We start from the raw sequence: 20,980 nt of genomic DNA, 5'->3' as shown, positions 1-20,980 counted from the left end.
AAACAGCTCAGAGAGACATGTATATTTAATTTAAGTTCAAGATATTCTGTTATTTAAAAATCTCAACATAATCATAAAGTTCAATGAAATTGAAGTATAATATATTTTTAAACGTTTACTCTGATTTCAAGGCTACTCCAGCCTTCAATATGCAAATAATCCAATCTCTATCCAATCAATTCACGGTTTAAGAGGGCAACCGCGCGGAAGAGAGAGGCGGGATGGAAAGACGGACGGACGATGGAGGAATGTATGTATTGATTTATTTTTAGGTCGCAAAGAGTGAATATCACAGACGGCGGTGAACGATATTTGCGGAGTTTGATTATATTTGGGTTTAAATCAACCTTTAGCAATACATTCAAGCGCTGCAGTCCTGCTGTATTTTGATCGTTTAATTTTATGTTGCTGCGTGTGTGTCCCACTAGTTAGAGGGATATTATTATTACTATTACTGTTCATTTTATTGTTGGATTATTAGCAGTACCGTTGTCTATGATTTTTAAGACTAAACTGCGCATGAAAACAAAACTAAAACTAGGGAAATGCACCCGACGAAAATAAAAAAAAACGAGACCTTCCCTCGTAAAGAGACCCCCCTGAAGGTGGGCGCGGTGCTCCTGCACTTTGGAAGTCCGGGACGTGGAGCTCATCAGACGTTAAGGCCAAACCTCGCTAGTACGCGACTATAATCGGACAGTCGCATCGAGCCCGTAGCCACGCCCACATCGCCTAAATGGACAGAGCCGACCACGCGCGTACCTGTGAAGTGGACTGGAGTCTCAGGAGCTAAGCAGGGCCTCGCACACTCCTATTGTTTTATATAATCTGTGGGAGGTTCTTGTTAATTTGTCTCGTGGTAATCCGTTTGGTTTTTACTACCTTTGAAATAAGGAGAAGTCCGGTAAAATGGCCCCTATCATCGGCAGCTTAGGCCCCGTCATCACGATAAATGCAAATGAGTTGTGTCGCCATGTCAAGGTGTTAACTACAAGGTAGGCGTGTCTATTTCGGAATATAAATGTGGGCGTGTATTTGAATGTAAATAGGACGTGTCTGATGTTAATTACAATGTAGGCGTGTCTATACACTAATATAAATAAAGGGTGTGTCTGTGTTAACTACAAAGTGGGCGTGTCTGTTGTCATATAAACGAGGTTTCTCTCTCTCTTACCTACAGAGTGTGTGTCTGTACTTTAATGAAAATGAGGGGTGCTGCTTTGTTAATTACAAAGTGGGTGTGTCTATATTGAGCTATGCATTAGGGGCGTGTCCAGTGGTCTACTGCTCCTCATTGGCCCCTCTCGTGGCTTCTATGCATGAATCAGATCATTCTATGAGGGGACTCATCATATTAATTGGTCCAGCTGATCACTAAATCAATGGATCAATACACCTTAATCCTTTATGCCACCCGCTGTCCGATCAGCTCTGCCATCCTTTTGTGATAACAGATGAGCATTAGGTGGACACACAGTGGTAGCACCAGAGCCGAATGACCTGCTCAGTGAGTCTCCTGCTGCATAGCTGCAGTTTCTGGCCTTTAGAAGTCTGGGTGAAGTGACTCGTGGGGACATCAAAGGATGACAGGCAGACAATGGGCCGACTGAACAGCCACACAATACAAGGCTTAAAGACAAAAGGCTTCGGCCCTGGCCTGGCATTCCTCTGGCCTGCTCTGTTTGCTTAGTTCACTCCATCAAAAGACCTACTGAACCACTAAAATGAATATTTGTGTGACATGTGAAGAAATTATAATGAAAACGATTTCAAAGATGTCATCACTAAATCCAGGATCAGTCTTAGCCCCTCTGACCACTGAGAGCCCCCTACACCCTACCCCTTACTGAATCCAGCCTCTTGCTCACTGTTCTTCTATGTGTAAAGTACCTGATGGGAGACTGGGGGGGGGGGGGGGGGGGGGGGGCAGTTTAACTGGGGACACCCCAGTCCATGTAGTCAATGGGACACATGGGGCACCTCAGACTCAGACGTTCAAAGTTGACCTGACCATCTCTGGCACTGCTGATTTATTTCCATCTCTCTTTAGGGGAAACAAATCCACCAAAGACCCCATCAAGTCAGAGCGATGGTTCAGAATCCACCACTGAAGGTAACCCTTATAAAAAAACATTTCATTCACATTATGACATCTGTTCATTTTTATTTGCTGGTTAAACTTCAAAACTTCTTTATACCATTAAAAAACACCAGTTTATCCTCTTATGGAAAAATAGACAGATGTGAAAGGTGCTATATCATAGTATTATAATGATAGATAGATAGATAGATAGATAGATAGATAGATAGATAGATAGATAGATAGATAGATAGATAGTGTGAAAGGCACTATATAATACTATTATAATGATAGATAGATAGACAGTGTGAAAGGCACTATATAATACTATTATAATGATAGATAGATAGTGTGAAAGGCACTATATAATACTATTATAATGATAGATACATAGTGTGAAAGGCACTATATAATACTATTATAATGATAGATACATAGTGTGAAAGGCACTATATAATACTACTATAATGATAGATAGATAGATAGATAGATAGATAGATAGTGTGAAAGGCACTATATAATACTATTATAATGATAGATAGATAGACAGTGTGAAAGGCACTATATAATACTATTATAATGATAGATAGATAGATAGATAGATAGATAGATAGATAGATAGACAGTGTGAAAGGCACTATATAATACTATTATAATGATAGATAGATAGTGTGAAAGGCACTATATAATACTATTATAATGATAGATAGATAGTGTGAAAGGCACTATATAATACTATTATAATGATAGATACATAGTGTGAAAGGCACTATATAATACTATTATAATGATAGATAGTGTGAAAGGCACTATATAATACTATTATAATGATAGATAGATAGATAGATAGTGTGAAAGGCACTATATAATACTATTATAATAATAGATAGATAGTGTGAAAGGCACTATATAATACTATTATAATGATAGATAGATAGACAGATAGATAGATAGATCAATAGATAGATAGATACATAGATAGTGTGAAAGGCACTATATAATACTATTAAAATGATAGATAGATAGATAGATAGATAGTGTGAAAGGCACTATATAATAATGATAGATAGATAGTGTGAAAGGCACTATATAATACTATTATAATGATAGATAGACAGATAGATAGATAGATGAATAGATAGATAGATACATCGATAGTGTGAAAGGCACTATATAATACTATTATAATGATAGATAGATAGTGTGAAAGGCACTATATAATACTATTATAATGATAGATAGATAGTGTGAAAGGCACTATATAATACTATTATAATGATAGATAGATAGACAGATAGATAGATAGATCAATAGATAGATAGATACATAGATAGTGTGAAAGGCACTATATAATACTATTATAATGATAGATAGATAGATAGATAGATAGTGTGAAAGGCACTATATAATACTATTATAATGATAGATAGATAGTGTGAAAGGCACTATATAATACTATTATAATGATAGATAGACAGATAGATAGATAGATAGATAGACAGTGTGAAAGGCACTATATAATACTATTATAATGATAGATAGTGTGAAAGGCACTATATAATACTATTATAGTGATAGATAGATAGTGTGAAAGGCACTATATAAAACTATTATAATGATAGATAGATAGATAGTGTGAAAGGCACTATATAATACTATTATAATGATAGATACATAGTGTGAAAGGCACTATATAATACTATTATAATGATAGATACATAGTGTGAAAGGCACTATATAATACTATTATAATGATAGATACATAGTGTGAAAGGCACTATATAATACTATTATAATGATAGATAGATAGATAGTGTGAAAGGCACTATATAATACTATTATAATGATAGATACATAGTGTGAAAGGCACTATATAATACTATTATAATGATAGATAGTGTGAAAGGCACTATATAATACTATTATAATGATAGATAGATAGATAGATAGATAGATAGATAGATAGTGTGAAAGGCACTATATAATACTATTATAATAATAGATAGATAGTGTGAAAGGCACTATATAATACTATTATAATGATAGATAGATAGACAGATAGATAGATAGATCAATAGATAGATAGATACATAGATAGTGTGAAAGGCACTATATAATACTATTATAATGATAGATAGATAGATAGATAGATAGTGTGAAAGGCACTATATAATACTATTATAATGATAGATAGATAGTGTGAAAGGCACTATATAATACTATTATAATGATAGATAGACAGATAGATAGATAGATCAATAGATAGATAGATACATAGATAGTGTGAAATGCACTATATAATACTATTATAATGATAGATAGATAGTGTGAAAGGCACTATATAATACTATTATAATGATAGATAGATAGTGTGAAAGGCACTATATAATACTATTATAATGATAGATAGATAGACAGATAGATAGATAGATCAATAGATAGATAGATACATAGATAGTGTGAAAGGCACTATATAATACTATTATAATGATAGATAGATGGATAGATAGTGTGAAAGGCACTATATAATACTATTATAATGATAGATAGATAGTGTGAAAGGCACTATATAATACTATTATAATGATAGATAGACAGATAGATAGATAGATAGATAGACAGTGTGAAAGGCACTATATAATACTATTATAATGATAGATAGATAGTGTGAAAGGCACTATATAATACTATTATAGTGATAGATAGATAGTGTGAAAGGCACTATATAATACTATTATAATGATAGATAGATAGATAGATAGTGTGAAAGGCACTATATAATACTATTATAATGATAGATAGATAGTGTGAAAGGCACTATATAATACTATTATAATGATAGATAGATAGATAGTGTGAAAGGCACTATATAATACTATTATAATGATAGATAGATAGACAGATAGATAGATCAATAGATAGATAGATAGATAGATAGTGTGAAAGGCACTATATAATACTATTATAATGATAGATAGATAGTGTGAAAGGCACTATATAATACTATTATAATGATAGATAGACAGATAGATAGATAGATCAATAGATACATAGATACATAGATAGTGTGAAAGGCACTATATAATACTATTATAATGATAGATAGTGTGAAAGGCACTATATAATACTATTATAATGATAGATAGATAGATAGTGTGAAAGGCACTATATAATACTATTATAATGATAGATAGATAGATAGATAGATAGATAGATAGTGTGAAAGGCACTATATAATACTATTATAATGATAGATAGATAGATAGATAGATAGTGTGAAAGGCACTATATAATACTATTATAATGATAGATAGATAGACAGATAGATAGATGGATAGATAGTGTGAAAGGCACTATATAATACTATTATAATGATAGATAGATAGATACATAGATAGTGTGAAAGGCACTATTTAATACTATTATAATGATAGATAGTGTGAAAGGCACTATATAATACTATTATAATGATAGATAGATAGACAGATAGATAGATAGATCAATAGATAGATAGATACATAGATAGTGTGAAAGGCACTATATAATACTATTATAATGATAGATAGATAGTGTGAAAGGCACTATTTAATATTATTATAATGATAGATAGATAGATATGAAAGGCACTATATAAGAAATAAATAGATAGATGTGATAGGCACTATATATAATAGATAGATAGTGCGAAAGGCACTACATAATACTATTATAATAATAGATAGATAGATAGATATGAAAGGCACTATATAACAGATAACTAGATAGATGTGAAAAGCACTATATATAATAGATAGATAGCTAGATAGTGTGAAAGGCGCTATATAATACTATTATAATGATAGACAGATAGATGTTAAAGGTGCTATGTAATAAGTAGATAGACACACACACACACGAGCGCACGCGCACACACACAATGGTCTGAACACACTCCAGAATGAATATAAAGGAAGGCGTTGAAGGTGTTGAGCCTCCCTGTGACCTCATGACAGGTCACCTGTTGCTAGTAGATCAGTGTTGCCTAGCAACAATAATTGGTGCACCCTGAGACGTGGGCGTGTCTGAGGGGGTGACTGGCCAATCAGAGCAGAGTAGCCCGGCCTGCATTAAATATGGACGTCTCTGGACTGACCACCTTGTGCCTAAACTCTTCTTCTTTGTAATTTGAACCTTAAGGTGCTGGACACTGAAGAGCCCCCCGGACAGACACAGGTAAATGAAGAGAAAATGGATGACGTGAAGACAGAAGATGCTCCCCGTGTGTTAGAAACGGGACTCCAATGGCCACAGAACTGGACAAACGATGACCTGCTGTCTGTCCTAAAGGAGGAGTTGATCCTTGAGAGCCAATCAGAGGAGGCGGTTGAGTCAGATGAACGTGACCTGGCGTTTGAAGGCAGCGCCGAGCAGGTGGACATCAGTGACACAGATGTTTATCAGAGAAGAGGTGATTCTGTGCAACAAGGGGGCATTGAGCCCCTGTTAGAAACAGAAGATGAACCAGAAAAGATTGAAAGAGTAGAAAACACATCCAGGAATCTCCAAGAACTTGAAGAGGGCCGTGGGGCAACTTTGGAAGAAAATGACGAGAATGCCAAAGAGGCTGTGAGGAGTGGAGGTGAAGAGGCCGCGAAACGTCTTGACACTGTTGAGGAAGAAAAGAAGAAAAATGGAGAAAGTGAAGAAGGCAACGGACATCAAGAACAAGGGGATAATCAGCTGACTGTGACACCCGAGAGAGCGGAGGAGGTCATTGAAAGTAAGCTTCAGGAAGGAATGGACACCACGCATGGAGTGGCTGAGAGTAGCGAGAGGCCTGGGACAAGTAGACTGCCATCGCTCAGAAGGAGGTGGGCTGACAGAAAACTTAAGAGCTCAGTCTATGAAGTCCAGAAAAACAGAACGAAGCTTGGAAGGAAGGTAAGATGGCGGCGTGGTTAGGTCAGCTAGGAGCTGGCAGCCGTGATGTATCCATAAGATTACTTATTGTATGCCAACCAAAAATCATGAGGGACACAAAGTCAGTCTCTGGGTGTTCATGTGGGGGTCCATCCCTGTGCGCTGATTTCCCTCCCACATCTCCAAAGGGTCCACAGGTTACTGGCGCTGTGATAACTGGTGAGTGTGTGAGTCTCATGATGGACTTGCCCCCCTCCAGAGTAACCAGCACTGCCCACATCTCCACCCAGGTCAGCACTTGTGGTGGTCCGCAAGTGAGTGCTGCTGCTGACTGGACTCAAACCCAGCAGGCTTTCAGTTTCTGTTACATCCGACTCTGGGAGTTCTGGGAGTTCTGTTAGGAAGACACAAAAGGACAATCGGATTTCATTGTTGTAAAATAGCAGCTCCTCTCACACATCTCATTTATGATACCTCTAGCTGAGCTACCCGTCTAAGTAATCAACGCAGACCTCAGAGGTGCACCATCTGTTGGAATGCATTCCTGTTTATCTATATGGTTGTGAGACATGGGTGCTATCCAGTGACCTGAGATGAAGACTGGACTCCTGTGTCTCTTCAGAGAATCCTTGGGTGCCACGTGTCTCCCTGGGGGGATGCCAACCAGGGTCTCAAACTGTTTCATTGTGTGGTAGGTGCGACAACGCACTGTACCAGTGACCTGACCTGTAGTAATGAAAGGCATTGCATGTGTCATTCCAACAGATGGTGCATCACAAAATGCACTACTAGAAATGTTTCCGATGCACCTTCTGTTGGAATGACAAATGTGATGCACGTATGTCTGTTTGGTTTTGGATTTGTAAAAGCACTGTTCCCCCCCCCCAGTGGGCATTTTTGGAAGGGCTTTTGGAACTCTTTAGTGCAGGGGCACTCAGCTCTGGTCCTGGAGGTCCACAGTGGCCGCAGGTGTTCATTGCAACCAATCTGGTAATTAGAAGGCAGACCAGGCAGATCGTGGCCGTCGATGTTTTGTTTTTGTTTATCTCGTTTTCTGAGGTTGTTATCCACATGTGTTGTGACTTTGCACCTCATTGGTCCTTCATGTCATTGTATTAACAACACAGAACTTCATGATGGATACGCAGGTTTAAATGGCGCCCTTTGTCACCTTTGTAGGTAAAGTTCCTTTCCTTAGTGACCTTTGCCACCCTTTGGCACCTCGTTCTGAGCCAATGGCTGGGGAAGAAAACACAAAACATATAAAATTAAAATCGGCCATTAAGGGATTTTAATCATAACAAACTCAGATTAAGACCCCCCCAAAAATGTACATTGCTGTCGTAGTAAAAATGAGGTGCTAAAGTAAAAACCTGCAGCGACTGTGGACCTCCAGGACCAGAACTGAGTAGACCCCCCACCTTCGTGTTTCATAAGTGCAGTCCCCCTCATCCCCAAACTCCTAGATTGTGTGACAGAAGTTCAAATAAATGACACCTGGCACAGCATCGTCACCACAGTAAGGCTCAGGTAAGCCCAGCGGTGACAACTCTGACTGACGTGTCAAAAGTGGCCAAGATGGGCTGGCATGCCGGCTGAGATGACTGGTGCCCTCTTACTCTACCAGGACGTCCATATCATAGAAGGATAGCGGGAGGTCATCTCCCAGGGCCACGTGCTCCTCCAGTCCACCAGGTGGCAGCACCCTTCTAAGCGTAGCTCCCATACGGACACCCAAATGGCTACATGGAAGCTGAAGTTCCAGCAGGCAACTGTTCTTGGAGGGTCCACTGGAGAGAGTCGTCCAGAACCTTAGAAGTACTCGGGTTGGGGGGGCTAAAAAAGAAGCCCCTCATCCATAGCCGGGTGGTTTGGAGTGAGGAGTGCAGTGGTGGCAAAGCTCGCCAGGAGTGGAGGAGGAGGAATCACGTTGCATTTCTTTGCATTGAGTTGTGGAGAAAAACCCTGTGAGATGGTTAGGAGAGAAAATCAGAGGGTCTTTTGAACCCAGGACTTGTATAGTCTGGGGTTGGAGCTGCTGAACGCAACTTGCAGGTTTCACAAACCGCTGTTTCACTGGGATGAGGAGCACAAGTCAGGAGGGTGGTGCTGTTGATGGTGGTGCTGTAACGAGGGGCTGCACTTTTAAGGTTTGACTGCCACTGGACATCTGAACACCACCACTGACCAGTCGTATCCTTGCCTGGCAGCAGCCCACCCAACTTTCAATGGGTTAACACAGCCAGATACTCTGGAAGAGTTGTAGAAAGATGGCAGAATGTGGTGGTCCTGCCAGGTGGTGCAAGTCTTTGAGATGAGAAGGTGGACCAGTATGTGGACTGGAGATGATCTGAGGAAGCTCTCTGGCGCAGTGACGTTGACGTGGACTGCAGTGCCCATCTCTGGGGTCCTCTGTGGTCCATTGGTGGTCATCTCACTCTAAGGTCTCGGACCCTTGCTGTTTTATTTGTATCCACAGTGGGAGGGTGGTAGGATTTTAGATGTGATGCAATCCCACCGCTGACACCACTTTTTGCCTTTTTTTTGGTTCTCCCACACAGACATCCCTGAGAACCCCCGTGCTGATCAAAGCTGCAGATGAGCGTCCATCCCACTCTGAGAAAATAAATTCTTTGGAGGCAAATGTCGGTGAGCATCACATCAAGCGGTGGGACGACAACTGCAAAGGGGGGCCGGGCTTGGTGGTGGGGATCAGCAAATCTGCCGATGTGACAGAAATCTGCTTCTGTGCATTCCGCTTTGCTTCGTTAGCCTTCATCACTTTGGCAGCGGGTACCGTCGCCCGGAGCTGAACATGCTGACGGTGGAAAAATCCGGAAAGCAGGCGGGGATGGCAGACTGGAGCTATCAAATGTCTGCACTTGTCCACTGGGAGTTCTGGTTCTCCTTGTCATCTGTCTTCATGTCGGCCCCTCATGGGAAGTCCCCTATGAAAGTCGCTATATGCAGAAAAACAAGTGACTGACGGCCCACCGTCCTCTTAAACTAACGAGTGCACTTGTGTCTCAGACGAGTGCTGTGTCTCAGACCCGGGTTCAAATTTGTACTCACTTATTGTGTTCAGCTTATCCCCCAGATACACACCAGTTAGGCTGACTGGTATCTTTAAGTTGGCAGTTTAGTGCACGTGCCCAATGAAGTGGCACCGAGTCCAGGGTCAGGTGCTGCTTTACTTGTCAGGGTTCATTGGGGGCGCTTTACATTCTCAAAGTGAAAGGTGCTATATAGAAATCAAAGTGACTGAGTTTGAGGGTATGCTCTCTGCGAAAGGCGCTATCTATGGTAAATCAGATCTCTCTCCCTTTATGCCCATCCACAAAGTCAGGTAAAGTGCCCAGTCCAGATGCCTCTGCTTGAGATGGCAGTGGTGGGACATGAACTCTGTTATTACTCAGCCCCCTTCTCATCCAGCTGTGCTACAGGAAGACCCCATCAGCCCAATGGCCACTAACTCACATGGCAGCAGGCGCTCGTCTCTCCTGCAGCTTCCTGCCTTGTACCCAATGCCGCCAGGACAGGCTCCAGCCCGGCCACTCTGAACTGGATTACACAGGCCTGACAAAAATCTGCTCTCTAAGGGTATGTGAAGTTCTTCGCAGTGACCCATCCATCCATTTTTTAACAATCCCCCCCCCCCCCCCCCCGAAGGTCATGGTGATCCAAGCCAGTCCTGGTGTCCCCTCTGAGGCTCTGCTGGCCTACTGGTGCGTCCACAAAACATCACGGATGAAGTCACTTTGTAAAAGTGATGGGAGACGACACAAAGTGAAAGGCGCTTGATGGTCTGTGAGCTTCATGATAGGCAGACGGACTGGGGCATCAGTCAACAGGTAGGGGGCACCACAAGAACTGCCATCTGCTCTGGGAAGCACTTTATTGTGGTGGTGCTTGTGAAAGGCGCTATAAAATGGAGATTGGCTGAGTGATTCTTGTGAAGGGCAATGTTATATAGATATTGGTTATTTAATGTTTGTAAAAGGCGCTATAAAATGGAGGTTAGGTGACATGCTTGTGAAAGAGGCTATATAATGGAGACTAGCTGATCGATGCTTCTGAAGGTGCTATATATTGCAGATTGGTTGAATAATTCTTGTGAAGAGAAATAAAAACACTGGATACTGGTTGATTAATACTTGTGAAAGAAACTTTAAGAATGGAGATTTGGTGATTGGTAGTTGTGAAAGGCGCTATAAACAAGACTTTGATTGATTGGTGCTTTTCAAAAGTGCTGCTTAGCAGAGAGTGTTTGTTTGTCAGTAAGGCGCTATAAAACAGAGCGTGGATGATTGACGCCTGTAAAATGTGCAGCAAACCGTAGTTTAATAGACTGATGTTTGTGAAAGGTGCTATAAACACGCAGATGAGCTGAATGTCCTGAGCTCTCTGTTTGGAGCTGTCAGGTGAGGCCTCCTGCCGCTCTCTGTGTCACTGTCACTTATTCAGTGGCTCTTCTACCCCACAGTAATGAGACATGTCATTTTTCAGCCCCATGTGAACATTTCCGCTGCAAACGAGGCAAGACATGTGACATCACGGAGAGCGGCGAGCCGCGGTGTGTGTGCCAGGATGTCACGCTGTGCCCGCCGGCAATGAATGCGTTTGACCAGGTGAGAACATCCAGGAGGATGCATGCCAGCCAACCTGATGTCACCAAAGTTAAGCTTGTTGATGTCAGTGGCCATGTTGTGCAATTTTAATGACCGACCTCTTCTCATTCCTCTTGTTTTAGGTTTGTGGCACTGACAACAAAACCTATGACACTTCATGCCACCTGTTTGCCACCAAGTGCCAGCTCGAAGGGACTAAAAAGGGCCACCGACTCCACCTTGACTACATTGGATCCTGTAAATGTAAATATGGCCTTCCATAACTACTTGCTGTACTAGGTCATGAAGGGGGGGGGGACTTTTAAACTCTGCCCCCCTTGTGTACCACCTGTTCTACAGAATGAAGGTGGACCTGGGGGACAGAGTATGGGATTTGACCCCAAGTCCCTTCAGTTTATCTTTATATAGCAGATATCCCACCAGGCAACTGACAAACCTTCACCGCCACTGTGCTCAAGTGTCGCCCCCTAGTGGCCAAGACAGCAAAGCTGCCATCTGCAGGTTTAATCTGCACTTCTGATTTCCTGGATTTTGATTCCCACACTCAGCCACAGTCTTTCAAGTCCTACTTTCAATGTCTCCAGAATGTCATTGAGTCCCAACTTATTCCAGTAAAGCCCCCCCATATTGACCCTGTTAGGGGGCTGAACAGCCCAATGCCCTCCTGTGTTATCCTTACTTACCCATTTATTTTATCTTTACTGGTCACCATCTTTTCTATGGTTTAGGCTGAAGTGTTGAAAGGTGAGCAGGTGGCCGCTGCTCTCTTGGTAGAAAGGTGGAAGCAACCTGTGATGCTCCAACATGGATGTGGGGGTCACTAAGGAAAGGAACTTTATTAAAGATTTCAAGCATCCCTTCACTAAAATCACATCCTCAAGACTTTTCAGATCAAGTCTTGTGCAGAGTTTTGGTCTTCATATTAAAAATAAAAGACACAGAAGAACATCCAGAAGAGAACAACAGGGCATAACTGAGGAGGAACGTGTGAAGGAGATGAAGGAAATGGAGATTAAGAGGCGACCCGAGTGAAGAGGGCTAAGAGTGTGTTAGGTTATATATGGAGTGTAAGGTCAAACTACAGGGGGCTCGTCTAGGACGCGGTGAGCAGTTTGGTGTCCCCAAAGCTTTAGGAAGTGCAGAGGGGAGCAACCAGGCTGATTCAGGACCACGGAGAGCGGAGAAGACAGAAGTACTGAAGGAGCTGAGCCTTTGCAGTTTAGGGTGAGGGAGATTAAAGGGTGACCTGACCAAAGTGGACTTATCGGCTGTTAGAGTATATAGCGCCCTGTAGGTGTGGCGTACAAGTTATGTTGGTTATATTTAAGATACAGAAAGCATTAATGAGCTGTAATCTGCAGTGAGGTGCACACTTTGGGTCTCCATATTACAAAAAAGACAGAACACCACCAGAGAAAGTCCAGGGGGGTCTGCAACCAGGCTGATTCAGGACCACGGAGAGCGGAGAAGACAGAAGTACTGAAGGAGCTGAGCCTTTGCAGTTTAGGGTGAGGGAGATTAAAGGGTGACCTGACCAAAGTGGACTTATCGGCTGTTAGAGTATATAGCGCCCTGTAGGTGTGGCGTACAAGTTATGTTGGTTATATTTAAGATACAGAAAGCATTAATGAGCTGTAATCTGCAGTGAGGTGCACACTTTGGGTCTCCATATTACAAAAAAGACAGAACACCACCAGAGAAAGTCCAGGGGGGTCTGCAACCAGGCTGATTCAGGACCACGGAGAGCGGAGAAGACAGAAGGACTGAAGGAGCTGAGCCTTTGTAGTATGGAAATATGTCCCAAAAAAGAAGAAACTCCACAAAGATAAAGTTTTGGGGACCGTCCCTGTATATTGTCCTGTGGACAATTAAAGCAAAAATGCAAAAATAAATGATCAAAAGTCATGAGAGGTAGCAAATGAGAAACTGTATGGTCCAAAATGGTGTTTAAATACAGAAATGAATTATGGGAACAGGAAATGGTTGGCAGAAAGTGACGCTGAATGCAGGAGTCGGAAACAGCGTCATTTTGGTGGAACCGTAAGTGAAGTCCGTTGTGACATCATATTGAGTCGCCGGATGTCATGGCAGCAATTTTGGAACCTGGAAGTGGAGGTAATTATTTTTCCTCGGTTTTTCTGTAGAGAGAAGAGATTCAGGTAAGTACCATGTGACAATCCTTTATCTCGCGATATTTCACTGACCTTTAGGCTTTTTGACTGCCTCCTAATCGCACGTGTGTGACAGCAGTTTAGGGTGAGGGAGATTAAGGGGTGACCTGACCGAAGTGGACTTATAGGTTGTTAGGGTATATAGCGCCCTGTAGTTGTGGCGTACAAGTCACGTTGGTTATATTTAAGATACAGAAAGCATTAATGAGCTGTAATCTGGAGTGAGGTACACACTTTGGGTCTCCATATTACAAAAAAGACAGAACAGCACCAGAGAAAGTCCAGGGGGTCTACAATCAGGCTGATTATGTCCCCCACAAGAGCTGACTTACCTTGTTAAACACTGTGCCATTAAATAGTATTTCTTAAAAGAGAACAAAAATATCAACTGATATGCTAGGTAAGACTCTCCATTACACCTGCAGCACTGTGTGCAGTTTAGGTCTCCATATTGCAAAGGTGACACAACACCTCCAGAGAAAGTCCAGAGAAGAGCAACTGGGCTGATTCAGGGCCATGGAGAGCAAATGAGGAGGAATAACTGAGGGAGATGAGCCAAATGGAGATGAAGAGGTGACATGGCTGGAGTGTTTGAATGGGATGGGAAGTTATATAGGGACCCTGATGTGTGTGGCACATGTCAAGAGAGACCTTCTTAACTTATATAACAGACTGGTGAGGCTTTGTCTGCAATATGATGTGCAGGGTGGTCTCCAGTTTACATAAAAGACACAGTAGCACTAGAGAAAGTCCTGAAAAGAACAATAAAGGAGGATTCAGGACCACGGAGAGCAGCCCGTGAGAATCGATTGAAGGAGCTGCACCTTTACAGTTAATGCAAATGGTGATTAAGAGGTGACAGGACTGAAGTGGTTCAATGAGATGGGAGGTTACATACGGGTTTGCCAGGTTCTGAAAACAAATTTCCAGCTGAAGGAGGTCTAAAAAACCACGTAGTAGTGGAAGAAACTACACAAAGTGACAACACCAGAAAACAGAGATTCAAAACAACAGATTAGGTGCAAAGTATCGAAGAATGAGGGGGATCTCCCTTGGAGACGTTGAGAGTAATAGATTGGGTATTACCATCGAAAAGTGTGTGCGTGTGTGTGTTTGGGAGGGTGTTGTCCCATCAGAGATCAACAAAGTGCATATCAAAGTCTGAATAGCAAGGCAGAGGGACCCCTATGTTTGAACCAGAAACTGCAAAATTCTATTTTTTTTCTCTGTGGAAGGAAAACCGTGGACTTGGCAACACTACTGGCGCGTGTAGCACTGTGTGCACGATGGTCTCTATATTACAAAAAAAAGACACAGTAGCCCAAGAGAAAGTCCCGAGGAGAGCGCTAGTGGATGATTCAGGACCATGGAGAGCAACCAATGTTAAGCATAGACGGACTGTGCTGATTCAGCACCACGGAGAGCGAGCAAGTAGGAAAGACGGAAGGAGCTGAGCTTTTAGTTAATGCAAATGGAGTCTGACTGGTGTGACAGGACTGAAGCGTTTAATGTTATGAAGGCGATCAATGCAGTGGATCCCAAGTGTCTTTGCAAAATGAAATTTTTCAACTAGAAATCTTCGGATGGAAAATTATGAAGAGGAAATTTTGCAATGGACAAGTGGAGACAAGTCTAGGCAGTGTGGAACCCCTACTGGCCAAGGACTATACAGCATCTTTGTAACTTAAGTGGGTCACCATGTTAAAGCTCCTCGGGTTCCTGGGTGAAAGCCTTCCCTTCTTTCCTCCATCTGATGTTTCTTGTCGTTTTTTACTCTGCAGACATCGCTCCCTGCCTGGACGACGAGTTTGTTCAGTTCCCCCTGCGCATGCGCGACTGGCTCAAGAATGTCCTGCTGCAGCTGTATGAGCAAACTATGAACGGCTCCACCGTGCTGAATGAGAAGCAGAGGGCCAGGGTGAGTAGTGAAGAGGAGCAACTCCTCAGCTTTACCTTCATGAACTATTAGTTTGGACTATTCAGGACACTTTATTCCAAAGAAATCACACTCAGCCATCTCTTTATCTGACATTTCCACTTTTCACAACCTGACAGCCATTTCTGGTGACGTGCATTTGACTCTGCAGAAAATAATTAGCCTCTTGACGGTATGTCCGCCATTTCTGAACCCATTTCATCCAGTTGTGGGTCATGCAAGACTGCAGAGCATCTGCCTGGAGGGCAGGAACTAATGCTGAATGGATCATCCAAGGACAGATTCCACCACAATCCATCAAAATGCACTGAAAATGAACTGCCTTGGACTATATTTCCCAGCATGCCTTCATACATCTGGGGGCGATCACTTAATGGTGACTGACAGATGCCCCGCCTCTTGGGGAACCACCAGCAAAATACAAATAGCATAAGAAAACCACAAAACACACACAGAGAAAAACTAAATAGGACAAAATGAGCAGATAAGGCATCTATCTATCTATTTATCTATCTATCTATCTATCTATCTATCTATCTATCTATCTATCTATCTATCTATCTATCTATCTATCTATCTATCTATTATATGGTGCCTTTCATATCTATCTATCTATCTATCTATCTATCTATCTATCTATCTATCTATCTATCTATCTATCTATCTATCTATCTATCTATTATATGGTGCCTTTCATATCTATCTATCTATCTATCTATCTATCTATCTATCTATCTATCTATCTATCTATCTATCTATCTATCTATCTATCTATCTATTATATGGTGCCTTTCATATCTATCTATCTATCTATCTATCTATCTATCTATCTATCTATCTATCTATCTATCTATCTATCTATCTATCTATTATATGGTGCCTTTCATATCTATCTATCTATCTATCTATCTATCTATCTATCTATCTATCTATCTATCTATCTATCTATCTATCTATCTATCTATCTATCTATTATATGGTGCCTTTCATATCTATCTATCTATCTATCTATCTATCTATCTATCTATCTATCTATCTATCTATCTATCTATCTATCTATTATATGGTGCCTTTCATATCTATCTATCTATCTATCTATCTATCTATCTATCTATCTATCTATCTATCTATCTATCTATCTATCTATCTATCTATCTATCTATTATATGGTGCCTTTCATATCTCTATCTATCTATCTATCTATCTATCTATCTATCTATCTATCTATCTATCTATCTATCTATTATATGGTGCCTTTCATATCTATCTATCTATCTATCTATCTATCTATCTATCTATCTATCTATCTATCTATCTATCTATCTATCTATCTATCTATCTATTATATGGTGCCTTTCATATCTATCTATCTATCTATCTATCTATCTATCTATCTATCTATCTATCTATCTATCTATCTATCTATCTATCTATCTATCTATCATTGCTTATTATTTGCCTGCCACTTTTATCCAAAGCGACTTCCAATGTTTGGTTCCATTTGTTTGGTTTCTTTCAGTTGACAGGTGAAGTGAATTGCTCGAGGTCACACAGTGTCAGTGGTGAGGTTTGAATCCGCAGTTCAAAGCCTTAACTAATATGCCACCCTGCCTATGAGGATGTGAAGGACTCAAGTGTTTATAGCGCCCCCTAGCTACTGATTCACAGCAAATAAAAAGGGTGCCACTTATCACAAAAAACGTTGTGTTCTAAAACTCGGCCTTCAAGCTGCCTGCCATATTTGGGTATTTGCCAACCATCTTAATATTAATAATAACAATAATAATACATTTTATTTCTAAACTGCAATTCCCATGCTCAAGGTGCTTTGACACGCTGGCACTCACCGGACTTTTTTACAGGTGCAGAAAATCTACGAAAGCCAGAGGGTCCTGCGGGCCGGCGAGGGGGACGAACACCCAGTCGAGGTCCTGGCCAAAGACTTTGAGAAAAACTACAACATGTACATCTACCCAGTGCACTGGCAGTTTGCACAGGTGGACCAGCACCCTGCTGACAGGTGGGCACTCTTAGGAAACAGTCAGGGGGTCCTCAGAGGGCTTCTAAATGTTATGATATAGATGTTTGTCTTGTGAATATGAATTGTTTGATGAGATATGATGTTATTATTATTATTGTGTCTTTTATATGTTGAGACCAGGGAGGCAGGGCCTCCTGACATAACTGTTGAGATCCCACCCCCAGCAGGCCCCACGATTAATGTGATTGGTCCTTCGACTGACGCTGCCTGAAGACCTCAGTTTGCTGCTGAGCTGTTAGCCATTTCAAGCCATCTGTAAAAGTTTCACATCAAGTGTGCATCTTCCCAGAAGTTTCATAACACAAAAAACTCATTTGGATGTTTGAGGTTTTGGCAGAAAGTTTCTTTCAGAAGTCATTAATGTTTTTGTGTTGTTCTTCTACATCATTTTATTTAACCATGGATGCCATCATTTGGTGTTTTTCTGCCAGCTCCATTGCTATGGCATTACTCACCAGTCGCTGTGCTGCCCGTCTAATGTGAACAATCAACGTGGGCCTCAACGTGTTCAGCATTAACGTTTGCACTGCCCCATTTATTGGAATGTATACTGTGATGCCTGCAGTAATTCAGTGCATTGAATTTGTCATTCCAACAGATGGTGCATCACAAACCTTTGCAGTAAGAAGATGTATTACTAAGAATGTTTGTGATGCACCATCTGTTGGAATGAAAATGCAATGCAATTTATTTTTGAGAAGAGCGACTGGGCTGATTCCAGAGCTACAGGGGGTGAGTTATGAGAGATGAAGAGGAGACCTGAGTGAAGCGTTTCAAATGATGAAGGGAATTAGTGCACTGGATTGAGACGGTGACTTTAAAATGAGGTCATCAAGAACACAGCAGGGGACACAGTTGGAGACTTAATGGTGAATTTCACAGAAACCTTAGGAAATTTTTCTTCATACAGAGGACTACAGACACGTGGAATAAGTGACCAGGTAGTGTGGTGGGCAGGAAGACTTTAGGGACCCTCAAAACTTGACTTGATGTTATTTTGGAGTTGAGTGGACAGGACTGGTCAGCTTTGGTGGGCCGAATGAGAGAGTGTAAGACTGAAGGGGGCCGAATGCTTTCTGAGTCCACTGCATTTCCTTTTTTTTTTGTCTGAGATATTCCTCCGTAGCACTTGTGTCATTTGTTTGTGTCATTTGCTTGTCACAGTTCCAAGGGGACACGCAGGTCAAACATCCCCAGTCGTCAGTCCTGTGAGCACACGGCAATAAACTTGAACCTGAACTTGCAGCTCAAACTGGAGGGCTAACCTGAAAAGACGTTAAACTAGCAATATTAGAAAAACACAAGAGGGCGCTGAAGAGCCAATGCAGGAGGGCTTTACAGAGCTCTTTAAAAAAAAATCTCATGTTGTGTCAAATATTTACACATGGGGGCTCCACCGGTGGTCCAGTCCCACTATAAGTGGTTCTGTCAGGTGTTGGCCAGTTCTAATCTTCACAATCTGCAGATTACTCTTCAAGTTCAAGCTTATTGTGATCTGATTGGGCGTCACTTTCTGGACAAGCAGGGAAAAGCCAAGCAAAAAAGGAATGGAAGGCGAATGTCACTGTTAGGGCGAGTCAGGCAGAAATCTGATGAGCTGCTGTCTGTCCCCCTCGCTGCAGGTCCTTGTCCCGCTCGGAGCTCGCCCCGCTGCGCCTCCCACTGGTGCCCATGGAGCACTGCATATCCCACTTCTTCACAGAGTGTGATGTGGACAAGGACAAGCTCGTCTCCTTCCAGGAGTGGTGCCGCTGCTTTGCCATCAAATACGGTGAGAACACCTTCAGTCACAAGGGGGGTCTGGGGCTCAAAGAAGTTCAAAGAGAGTGGTCTGTCAAAGGGTTAATGGAGGACGAGGACAGGGGGTCTCAGCAGCGCCTTAACGCTCTCCTTCTGTTTCTCATTACAGATGACATTGACGCTAGCCTGCTGTTCTAGACGAGGGAATGTGAGAGCCAACGAGTGATGGGGGGGCACTTCACCCATAAAGTAATCCACCGGTGGTCCGCTAGGGGACCACACACAGCCTGAGATGACCTGAGGCTGGCAGACGCCACCCTCATGTATTAGCTGAGATATGCTGGGCCTCACCCTGACAGGCAGCCACAAGCATCTGAAAGGCAGTCCGCGTGTGTGACTTTGTAGTCTCTAATAAAAGAACTCTGATGTCACTCTGTGGGGTGTGAGTGGTCTTTAAAGGTCCTGCTGCTGCCATAAGCAGGTGACCAGCCTTCCAGTGAACCACTGAGCCCAGGAGGAGATGAGCAGCCTGATCTGGAGAGAGAAACACAATGGGAGACACCTGAGCTGAGAGGAGTCAATGGCAGAAGAAGACCAGGAGAGTTATATAGCGCCTTTCACATATCTATCTATCTATCTATCTATCTATCTATCTATCTATCTATCTATCTATCTATCTATCTATCTATCTATCTATCATATAGTGCCTTTCACTCTATCTATTATATAGTGCCTTTCACTCTATCTATCTATCTATCTATCTATCTATCTATCTATCTATCTATCTATCTATCTATCTATCTATCTATCTATTATATAGTGCCGTTCACATATCTATCTATCTATCTATCTATCTATCTATCTATCTATCTATCTATCTATCTATCATATAGTGCCTTTCACTCTATCTATTATATAGTGCCTTTCACTCTATCTATCTATCTATCTATCTATCTATCTATCTATCTATCTATCTATCTATCTATCTATCTATCTATCTATTATATAGTGCCTTTCACATATCTATCTATCTATCTATCTTTCTATCTATCTATCTATCTATCTATCTATCTATCTATCTATCTATCTATCATATAGTGCCTTTCACTCTATCTATTATATAGTGCCTTTCACTCTATCTATCTATCTATCTATCTATCTATCTATCTATCTATCTATCTATCTATCTATCTATCTATCTATCTATCTATCTATCTATCTATTATATAGTGCCTTTCACATATCTATCTATCTATCTATCTATCTATCTATCTATCTATCTATCTATCTATCTATCTATCTATCTATCTATCTATCATATAGTGCCTTTCACTCCATCTATGATATAGTGCCTTTCACTCTATCTATCTATCTATCTATCTATCTATCTATCTATCTATCTATCTATCTATCTATCTATCTATCTATCTATCTATCTATCGGTTATATAGTGCCTTTCTTTTCTCTCTCTTTCTATCTCTCTAT

The 20,980-nt window shown here is 41.4% G+C and overlaps 1 protein-coding gene across 5 annotated transcripts in view; it reads left to right on the top strand.

Moving 5' to 3' along the window:
• Positions 1–19,914, top strand: part of sparcl1 (SPARC-like 1) — a 32,632-nt gene extending 12,718 nt beyond the window's left edge. For all 5 annotated transcript variants that reach the window (XM_051928625.1, XM_051928624.1, XM_051928622.1 and 2 more), the window contains 9 exons: positions 2,051–2,113; positions 6,257–7,000; positions 9,541–9,628; positions 11,486–11,607; positions 11,730–11,850; positions 15,560–15,696; positions 17,577–17,734; positions 19,378–19,526; positions 19,665–19,914. In XM_051928625.1, the coding sequence (XP_051784585.1) occupies positions 2,051–2,113; positions 6,257–7,000; positions 9,541–9,628; positions 11,486–11,607; positions 11,730–11,850; positions 15,560–15,696; positions 17,577–17,734; positions 19,378–19,526; positions 19,665–19,693 (1,611 nt within the window). In that variant the 3' untranslated portion in view covers positions 19,694–19,914. The remainder of the gene's footprint in view (positions 1–2,050; positions 2,114–6,256; positions 7,001–9,540; positions 9,629–11,485; positions 11,608–11,729; positions 11,851–15,559; positions 15,697–17,576; positions 17,735–19,377; positions 19,527–19,664) is intronic.
• The last annotated feature ends 1,066 nt before the right edge of the window (positions 19,915–20,980 follow it).

The sequence above is a fragment of the Erpetoichthys calabaricus genome, chromosome 5, assembly GCF_900747795.2.
Source record: "Erpetoichthys calabaricus chromosome 5, fErpCal1.3, whole genome shotgun sequence".
Lineage (NCBI taxonomy): Eukaryota > Metazoa > Chordata > Cladistia > Polypteriformes > Polypteridae > Erpetoichthys > Erpetoichthys calabaricus.
This window is presented reverse-complemented; position numbering and strand designations above follow the sequence as displayed.